Source organism: Carica papaya, chromosome 8, assembly GCF_054855325.1.
Source record: "Carica papaya isolate Zhongbai chromosome 8, ASM5485532v1, whole genome shotgun sequence".
Lineage (NCBI taxonomy): Eukaryota > Viridiplantae > Streptophyta > Magnoliopsida > Brassicales > Caricaceae > Carica > Carica papaya.
The window spans coordinates 12,222,889-12,233,538 of record NC_142316.1 but is presented as its reverse complement, the minus strand read 5'-3'; the positions used below and the strand labels follow the sequence as shown (position 1 = coordinate 12,233,538).

Below are 10,650 nucleotides of genomic sequence, written 5' to 3'. Positions count from 1 at the left end.
AGGTGGAGTTTGATGAATTTAGGAGGAAGAGAGTTGATTTGTGGACTCTTTCAATATGGGAAGAAAGTATGTAGAAAAAACAAATTTAAGGTAGCATAGTTAGAGGAGGGAAGCAACAACACAGTTTTTTCATCAAGTAGTGTTAGATAAAAGAAATTGTTAGATAGAAGGAAGACAAATTAGATAACATTTTTTAGGAAAGAGTATATCAAGTTTGTTAGACCCCAAAGGATAAAAGATGAGACATTGAGTTTCTTTATAGAACATTTCATGTGAAACCCCTTGCTTTTTATTCAACAGAAGGGTTCAAGGTGAAAAAAAAATTTGATGGAAAAAATATTTTGTTAGAGAGACAGTTCATTAAGGAGGAGCTATATACGATATTATCCAAACGTGATAAAAACAAAACATGTGCCCTAAATGGTTTTAGTATGAATTTCATAAGGAATAACTAACAGACAATAAAAGGTGATGTGATGGAAGCATTAGAGGATTTTTTTATGTAAAATTTTTTTCAAGTCAATCAATGCTTCTTTTATATCCCTTATATTGAAACATGAGAACCCAATTAATCCTAATGATTTCATAACAATTTCCTTAACAAGTTGTATGTACAATGTAATAGTCAACATTTTGGCTATGATTGAGAAATGTGATGGATGAAATCATATCAAAACATCAATTTGCATTCATCCATGATCGATTATTATTTGATTATGTCGTAATAGCTAGTGAAGTGGTGAATTTCATGAGGAGATAGGGTGAGGACTTTATGTTTTAAGTAGATTTTAGGAAGGTCTATAACATAGTCAATTTTACTTTTCTAGATAATATGTTTAAGGTGATGGGTTTTCAAAATAAGATAGAGGGATTTGTTAATTAGTGTGTCTCGACCATCTTCATGTGGTCCTAGTTAATTTTTAAGTCATCGAGTTTTTTCCAATGAGGAAAAGGGTAAGATGAGATAACTATTTATTATCATTCTTATTTAACATTGCGATTGAGGGTCTTGCATCAATTTTTAAGAAAATTATGCAAAACAATCTTTTCTTTTATGTGAGGTTAGGGTGGGTAACGGGGTGCAAGTAATGAATGTATTTTAATTTTCTAATCACATACTTAAAAATATCAGTTTCTTTAACATATAGAAATAAGAACATCACAAAGTGGCTAATTTAATAAATACCAGAAAGGGTATTGGCCTTCCGTTTACTTAGGTTCCTTTCTTGCGTAAATCTCTTCTTAACCCAAATATGGATATCATTTATAAACAAAGTAGAAGCAAGACTAGTAGGTTGATAAAATAGATTTATAATGGGGTGAGAGGTACTTTGATTATATCAACCTTATATTCTATATTAACATTTTATGTCATTATTAAAAATATTTATTTTAGTTACTAAGAGATTGGAGTATACATTTAATATGTCCTAAACATGAATATATTTTGTTGATGAAAAAATTGTTAGTTTAAGGAAGGATTGCTGCAAATGTTTTTTTATTTTATATTGAATGATGTTTTTATAAAATCTTTTTAGTATACAGTAGTTTTCATATATTTCTTTTAAAAGTAATATTTAATTTACAACATAAGTAACATATATATATATATATATAAATTATATAACTTAAATAGGTAATATTAATGTACTATTTAAATTGAGATGTTTATCGATTCAAAACTAAAATAAACTAGGTAAGATTAAAAATTTTCAAACCTTATATTTTAGACCCGAGACAGGACCACACCAGTTTGGATTGGTTCAATCCCAAGTAAGTTAGATGGACCTTTCTATGTTTTCAAGTTATATTTTTAAATTAAAAATAATTTAATAAAATAAATAAAAATTCAAACAAATAATAAATTCATAATAAAATAGAATCTTTAATTAAATATATAACTAATAAATTAAATAACAATTTATACAATATAAATCCATAATTATGATTTTCAAGTGTTACAACCTTGCAAATAAACTTAAAAGGAAATTATTTCTTTTATGTAATATGCTCTTACAATATTTTGACATGTTTTAGGGAACCCTTAATTTTTGGCTGAAAGCTGTAGGTTCTGTAGTGGTGCTAATCTAGGGCAATGTTGTACCTAATGAACCGTCGTTGTAAGTCTCTATGCACAGGACAGGACAAGACAGTTTTTGACTTTCATTCATTGCCTTTTTATTGAACCTATTAATAGTTAGCCTAACAACTCTCATACCATACATACTATTTTATTTCTTGGGTTAATTATAGAAAAAAAAAAAGTGGGTATGGTAATTTTCACATACCCAACAGTCACCCAGCTGAGATGATATATATATATATATATATATATATATATAACTCCATTAGATCTATGTATGTAGCTCCTAGGATTAAATAATTGAGATCAAAGCCAAAAAAAAAAAAAAGAAAGGCTATGGATATGGAAAGCACTAAAAGGAAGAGAGAGTTGTATTATACTTAAATTTTTTTAACCTTTTTATTGGTACTTGTTACCACCAGCTTTTTGATAGTTGAGTCGGCCTAAATTTTTCAACTTTGAACTGCTACAAATTAATGTTTTCGATTTTATTTTTTTTTTCCTTATTGGTTTTCGTAACTGAATCAATCGATTTTTTATTTTGATAATTAAATTTGATAAGCAAAATATATAATACAAAAGTAAAACAAAAAATTAATACGTATAATTCTTTATTTTTTAAATAAACTTTTATGTCAATAACTATCTATTTATTTAATATGATAATACATATAAAAATTATTTATTTAAAATTTTAAAACATAAAAATAGAATTTAATTTTTAGTTGACTATAAATTGTGTATTAAATAGTTTTTATATACAAAATAAAATTAATGTACTAATACTGCTATATCATTAATTTTTAGTTAGTTACATACTTTTTATATTTTATTATATTTTTTATTTTTATATAATTTTTATTCATATAAAATATTATTTATTATATAATTATAAAAAATATCATAAAATTATATTCTCTGCATAATAATAAAAAATAGTTAAGCAGGTAGAAAAAAAAAAAAAGAAAGGGGAATTAATGAAAATATTAATTTGTCCTTTAATAAAATATATTAAATAAATCATTTCCCTTTTTTAAAGTATTAATTTAATTTAATTTAATTTAATTTTTAATGATCAATTTGGTACAATTTATAAAATACAATGTATATATTTTTTTAATAATGAGTAAGACGTTTTTATTAGAAGAATGTAAATAAAATATTTTTCTAAAGCATATTTTGGGCCTGGTTCTTGACTTCTTGGCCCAATAGGGCCCTTTATCCCAACATGCTTCAAGTTGAAAATATTACGATACGACGTCGTAAAAGATATGCCTATGGGCCTCATACGACGCCGTAGCTGTACCCAGTTGTAATATGCTCTTACATTTTTCACCAAACAAGTCCACAAAGGCGTACTGACACGTGGTTACGTACTATTGGTTTTTGTTTTGTTTTAAACGGCGCCGTTCTTGACGGGCCGTTTGTTTGGGGTGTTCGTCTTGGGCAAAACACTCTGAGTCCACGTGGAATCCAGCGACTCGTCGACGTAACGTGTAATGACATGCTCTTAGTTCTCTGTCTCTCAACAAAAATTATAAAATCATAAAAAGAAAAAAATTAATTTGCTTCACCATAATCGATCTCTTCTCTGTCAATCTCCAAATCGAAGTTTGCAGTACGTTCAGAATTCTGTATATGCATATGTGATTGGTGTGTATCTACGCATATAGAGACAAGAGTCAAGAGAGTGTGAAGATGAATCTGGCCAGTTTTTGCTCAGCCATGGATGCGGTGGCTTGGAGAGGGTTGATGTACACTGTTTTCATACTTAATTTCGTGTTTGCTTGCCAATTTCTCCTTCTTCAACCTCTCGTCTATGCTTTGGGTAATGCAGCATTCCCTTGGATCTTTTTACCTTGATTCGAATCACGAAGTTTAATTATCTTTTCGGACTGTTTTGATCAATAAATTAAGTTCGTTGCCCGTGCACTGTTTTGTAGTAGTTACTTCGCATTATTTTTTCATCTGTAAGCTGAATAAGCATTCTCCTCGGTAGATGCTAGTTAGCTTTCGTTGTTTAGCTCTCGGGGTTCCATGGATTCAATACCTTAAAGCTTCCAAAGTCGAAACGTTTTCCATCCTGTTCAAAGTAAAAAGGGTTTTCGTTATTCGATCTATTTAAAGCAAACTTCTATTCAGAAATTGGGTTGCTTCTGAAATTTGGGTCTTCTTTTTGTTCAGAACTTTGTTTTGGAGTTTCAAAATAGGATATTTTAATTCTTGGAACTTTGGAGATACTTCTATAAAAGAAGGTTTGCTTGGTAGTTTACTACATTGTTATTTGCGTAACAGAGAAGAATCTGCATCCTAAAGGCCCGTATTTTGTTTTACAAATTAGGGAATTGCATAAATTTCATTATATAGATGACAATTCAGCGTTCCTTCCTAAATCAATAAGATAGAAGTAGAGATTTTTTTCTTTATTGTAGGTTATCGTAAGCTTCTGTCTGCCTCTAATATCACCACACCAAAGCAATGAATCTGAAATCTGCGAAATCATTCATTGGCATATAGATTCTGTCATAGAGTAATACACTAAATATGCTACAGTTGTACATTAATTTGTCTCCTGGTAAATGTAGGCCTAGTGCAATTTGTGCCTCTTTATAAATTAAGACATCAAGTTAAAGAAGTTCTCATCTAGTAATTAAGTGTCACTGCAAGTTACCTATCGGCATAGCTGCACTCTTCTCTGCTTCCTCGTTGCTAAGAAGTCTGTGTAACTTCAATGTGTAGATGGAACACCTGGAAATGTGGCTGAGTTGTTTGAAAAGGTTTCACAAACTGTGAAGGTGAAGCGTTACAATGAGGCACTTACTGATCTCAATGCAGCTATAGAGGCGGACCCAACACTTTCAGAAGCATACTTCCGCCGTGCATCTATTTTTCGTCAATTATGCAGGTACTTCTTCAGCATATATTTGCATTACTACTTTTATATTATGGTATCTCTTTTAACAAGTTTCATTCAAGTTAAATTAAAAGCTTTATAGGCAGTTGTAACATTCATCAAGCTTTTGTAAGTTATAGGAGACTGGATAATGAAAGTTTGCGATTTAGTTTTAGTTCTTTTGAGTGTATGTGAATACATGGAATCTCAATATAATACTGCTTAGCTGTATTTACCTTTTTATGGTCCCCTTTTTATATTTATTTTATCACATTAGAAAGTGAGTCATCTGTTCTATTAATATGTACTATCTGTCACAACTCTTTATTTGTTACGCAAAATCTTTATTGCTTCATTATTATTTTTAATTGTTTATAACACTAGCTTCTTTTCAGTTCTTGCGTATTTTATCTTTTATCCTTCCGGTTTTGTGATCATTTTCTGTCTCACATAGTCAAAAAACACATGGCTACAAAGCATGCTGGTGCAGTGCTTTCAAAGCATGTATTCATGGCAGAGTTATTGAGGACAGAATTTTGTTAAACTTCTGAAGCTGATTCTTCACCTTAGATAGGTCTTCTTAACATCTTTTTCTGTCCTTTCCCCAAATCAACTAATTCAAACTCTCTCTCTCTCTCTGTTCCCAACTCCCTTCCCCTCTCCCCCCTCTCTCTTTGTTTCTGATTTGGAAATATATAATTCAGGCTCTTTTACAATTATATAGATACGAGGAATCAGAGAAGGAATACAAAAAGTTTCTGGAGATAAAACCTAGAAATTCAGCTGCGGAAAAGGAGCTTTCTCAACTACTTCAGGCCCAGAGTGCTTTGGATACAGCTTCAACTCTCTTTGAATCAGGAGAGTTTGCAAAAGCATTGGAATATGTAGATAAAGTTGTTCTTGTTTTTTCTCCAGCATGCTCGAAGGTTCATCCTTTCTTTCTTCAGTTTGTTTCTGGAGTCCGGCTTTCATATATTGAGTATCTTGCAGGCCTGCTAACTCTATGTGCAATGTTTGTTGTAGGCAAAGCTTCTCAAAGTGAAGCTGTTGTTAGCAACTAAAGACTACTCCAGTGCAATCTCTGAGACTGGTTACATTCTCAAGGAAGATGAGAATAACTTAGAAGCATTACTTCTCAGGGGTCGTGCTTACTATTATTTAGCAGATCATGATGTTGCTCAAAGGTTTGTGTCTATGTTATATCCAAAATCTCCCCATGCTAACTCAGGTTATTATAATTATTTCTATAGAGCTACATCTAGAATCAAGTGTATATGAAAATAAATGTTCTCTTCAGGCATTACCAGAAAGGTCTTCGCCTTGATCCAGAGCACAGTGAACTGAAGAAAGCATATTTTGGATTGAAGAATTTACTTAAGAAGAGCAAGAGTGTAAGCTTTTATGTTTTCTGATGGTGATGATTACTATTGCTATTATTATTATTATTATCATTATTATTACTTTTCATTTGCTTTCTAGTTCAAATGTTGGGTAAGGGCCTAGGTTGATGGGGTTTGCCATTCTCCCTATGCTTTCTAATGATTTTTTTTCTTTTTCTGAGGGTCATTTTCGTATCATTTACCAAGTGATACAGATTGCTAAAGGAAAAATATATTGCATTTTGTGCAGGCAGAAGATAATGCAAACAAGGGTAAGCTACGTGTTGCAGTTGAGGACTTCAAAGCAGCTATTGCATTGGATCCAGATCATGTTGCACATAATGTACATCTTCACCTTGGATTATGTAAGGTCTTGGTGAAGCTTGGCAGGGGAAAGGATGCTTTGAGCAGTTGCACTGAGGCACTTAACATTGATGAGGAGCTTATTGAAGCTCTAGTTCAGGTTTGTTGTTGTTTCCATTCCAATTGTTCTTTCTTGATCTGTTCAAAATGAAATATGTGACAAACTACTCTAATGCTATATCCTGCATGGTTTTATCTCAAAAAAAAAAAAGGATGTATCCTGCATGGTTTTCTCAAAATGCTCCTACATTTTGCATTTGCAGAGGGGTGAAGCAAAACTCTTAACAGAGGACTGGGAAGGAGCTGTGGAAGATTTGAAATCAGCAGCACAGAGATCACCTCAGGTTAGTCTAAATTTTTATATATTTAAGGTTCTTGTATTCCCAGAGCATTGTTGCCAACTGCTAGAATTTTCTCTGTCTGTAATTTGTTGATGTGATGTCTCACATAGCTTTAAATGTTACAGCATTCTCTCTGATATTAATTTTTTCATTCAGTGATGCTAGCAGATCATATAGATTTGTACTTATTGTTCTAGGAAAATGAAATACAAGTTTTTCATTCTCCTAGACTTGAACCATCATAGGGTATGAACTAGCAAACTTGTATTTCATTCTCCTAGACTTGAACCATTATAGGAGAATGAAATAAAAGTTTTCCATGAAGTTGAGATGGTAGTCGCTGTACTGTGCCAATATGCCGGGGAAGGCTGGCCTGTGAGCTAACATGACAGGACAGCAATCTTGCATGCAGCACACACTATCTTTGTGAATTTGCATGCTTTTGTACATGTAAATGTACCCTTTTGTCTACTCTGGAGATCAGCAAATGAATATGGAAAAGCAAATTATTTGGAAAAGCAAAATTATGTACATGTTGTGGTTAAACTTGTCATGCTAACATCTAGATCCCATGCTGCTTTTGTACAGCATGTTGATTTTGCCTTGTTAATTTAGTTTATAGGATTACTAACATTCATGAGAAATTTAACAATTGACATCACAGTGTATACTTATGGGTTCAAACTGTATGATTATGAGGAAACCTATACCCTGTAAAATGCATATAAGTTAGATTGTTGTTTAAAGTGCTTATAACTAAGAAATATTTAAGCCACAAGACTACATTCTCAGCCGGAATGAGCAGAGACAGGATACATTGATGAATGGAATACTACTTAGTAACAGAAAAGTACAAATAACAGACCGGCGGAAGTGTGTTTTCCAACTTGAAAATGTACATGCATTTTAAAAAGTGACTGAATTGCTTTGAATGCCTTCTTTTGGGTCATGTGGATTTGAAAGGTCATAATTTTTTCAATTCCTAATATTTTAGGATATGAATATCCGGGAAACATTAATGAGAGCTGAGAAAGCACTGAAGATGAGTAAGCGAAAGGACTGGTATAAGATTTTGGGAGTTTCCAAGACTGCATCTATATCTGAAATCAAACGTGCCTACAAGAAGCTTGCTCTGCAATGGCACCCGGATAAGAACGTTGATAATAGAGAAGAAGCAGAAGCCAAATTCCGAGAAATTGCTGCTGCCTATGAGGTCTGATTCGTTAGTTTCAATTTCCTCCTCCCTAATTCTGCCTGAAAAGAAGAGGCACCTAAAGAAAACTATATTAGATTGTTGTGAAATAATATCCATGTTGGTACTTGACAGGTTCTTGGAGATGAAGACAAGCGAACAAGATATGACAGAGGGGAAGATATCGAAGACATGGGCATGGGAGGTGGTGGCTTCAACCCTTTTGGTGGCGGGGGACAACAATTTACCTTCCATTTTGAAGGTGGCTTTCCAGGTGGTGCTGGTGGCTTTGGCGGATTTGAAGGAGGCTTTCCTGGTGGCTTCGGAGGTTTCCATTTCTGATTTTGGTGGTTATTGGTTGAAAGAAAAACTTACAAAACTGAAGTTTTGTTGAATACAGAACAAAGAAAAAAAAAAAAGACTGATGCTGACAAAGTACCGGTGGTTATATACATTAGATCATCACAATAGGTTTTCTGCCCTTCACAAAGTTTTGCTCCATTTGTATAATTTAATTTTGGAAATTTTAGCAATTAACCAAAGGAGATTGATGAGGCTTTAGTTTAGTGGGTTTTGTGTTTTTTTTACTTCATGTATCCGTAGGTTTACAGGGGACATAAGCACACGTTATGTACTTCATTAACATACCTAATTCTTTCTTTTGAATCATACAAGCATGTTTTCTATTCATGAGGAACTAAACTTTGGCTTTTGAAGGGGTTAATTATTTGAATTCTCATTTAATCTTTCAAAATGTTATGATTTTATAAAATTATTAGGTGATTTAGAAGTTTAAATGAATTTAAAAACTAAAAATATGATTGGTGTTTATAGTTTTTGGCCGATTTAAGATGATTAATCATATTTATAGATTCTATTTGGTTAACATCTGTTTTCTGTGCAAGAAGGATGAGGAGACTTGTAAGCATGTGTTACTGCGTTGTCTGGTGGTTTACAAGTTCTGTGAGTTGGGTGACGGCAGGTTCGGTGAGAGAAGAAATTTAGCATGGAAGGGTATCGGAGGCGGGAGAAAACACGTGGACTTTATATTGTTCACTATCTTTTGGATTGTTCGGAAAGAGAGGAATAGGAAGACTTTTGGGGGGATTAATGAGGCTAACTGTTTTGACATTTTAAAGAAAAGATAGTTTCAAATCTTTGGTCTTTTTATTATAAGGGGATTTTGTTTGATATGTTAATATATTTTAAAGAATAAATGTAAATATTTCCATTTACCAAATAAACAAAAATGATTTCATTAACAATATAAAGGGAATTTATTGAAAAGAATAGCGATTGAACACAGAATTAAACCACTCATCATACACAAGCAAAGTTTTTTTTTTTTTTAAATAAATCATAGCCAAAAAGATGCCGCTGCCAAAATTGCAATCCCAGTGGACGCCATCGCCAATACATTGCAGTTTAAGCTCGCTGCAATAGACGAATCAACAGATGCGCCAGCCGACGAAGACCCTTTCGGAGCTGAAACCGGAACAGTCTTCTCCAGTTGCGATGGCGCCGGCGCCGGCGACGATGACAACCCAAAAAGATCCAAAGGAAGCAGCACCTGGTCCACCTGATAAACAGCCAACTGCTTATCAGTATACACTGTGTTAGCCACCATTGCATCAACAACACCCGTCGTCAAATTCACTTGATTCCCCGAAGTTGTAACATTGAGCAGAAACTGGCCACCGTTACTGTTTCCAGCCTGCGTGCGAAGAGGGTTGCTGACGGTTTGAAACTGCGACACGGAGAGGAAAGTAGGGAGAATATGGAACTGAACCAACTGGACCTTCTGTTGATCGGAAAGGGAGTTTAGGGTTCCGGCTTTTAGGTTATTGAAAGCGTTGTCTGTAGGTGCGAAGATGGTGAGTCCCTGGTTGGAGTTGTTGAGCTGTGTGTTGATTTGGTTAGCCACTTGTGTGCTACCCAACAGACGATTGAAGGTGGTGAACTGACCAGCTTTCTCAAGAATCGCACTGATGTTTGTTGGACCAGACGGCGGTGCCGGAGCTTGAGCATTTGTTTCCCACCAATGGAGGAAGAAAAAGACGACGATCAAAGCTAGAAATTGCCTTGCCATTACTTATTCTCTGTTATTCTGTAAGAATAGCAGAGGGAAACGCGTGAGAGGAAAGGCCAAGAAAGGGAATATATATATATATATAATAAATATTTTTTTTCTTTTTAATAAATAATTTTATATTATTATTACTATTATTGATATTATTCCTATTATTATTATTATTATTATTTATTATCTCATAAAGTAACACTTAGCAAGTTTAACTCTACTAACCAAGATTGTTCACTTTAAATTGGATTTTTTTTATAAATTAAATTAAAATATACTGATTTTTTTTATAAAAATTTGATATTTAAAAAATTAATAA

At 33.0% G+C, this 10,650-nt stretch overlaps 2 protein-coding genes across 3 annotated transcripts; one reads left to right on the top strand and one right to left on the bottom strand.

Annotated features, from left to right (window-relative positions):
- Positions 1-3,616: 3,616 nt before the first annotated feature.
- Positions 3,617-8,953, top strand: P58IPK (DnaJ P58IPK-like protein). Of its 2 annotated transcripts, XM_022043748.2 has the most exons (9): positions 3,617-3,911; positions 4,823-4,988; positions 5,701-5,902; positions 6,000-6,160; positions 6,274-6,367; positions 6,606-6,818; positions 6,982-7,062; positions 8,054-8,272; positions 8,387-8,953. In XM_022043748.2, exons 1-9 carry the CDS (start codon positions 3,782-3,784, stop codon positions 8,591-8,593), a joined length of 1,473 nt encoding a protein of 490 aa, XP_021899440.1. In that variant the 5' UTR covers positions 3,617-3,781; the 3' UTR covers positions 8,594-8,953. The 2 variants fall into 2 exon arrangements, with proteins under 2 accessions (XP_021899440.1, XP_021899441.1); XM_022043749.2 differs by lacking the exon at positions 3,617-3,911 and having other exon boundaries at positions 4,848-4,988; positions 5,681-5,902.
- Positions 8,954-9,491: 538 nt separating this feature from the next.
- Positions 9,492-10,392, bottom strand: FLA11 (FASCICLIN-like arabinogalactan-protein 11). The gene has a single exon (XM_022043741.2). It carries the CDS (start codon positions 10,338-10,340, stop codon positions 9,609-9,611), a length of 732 nt encoding a protein of 243 aa, XP_021899433.1. The 5' UTR covers positions 10,341-10,392; the 3' UTR covers positions 9,492-9,608.
- Positions 10,393-10,650: the final 258 nt, after the last annotated feature.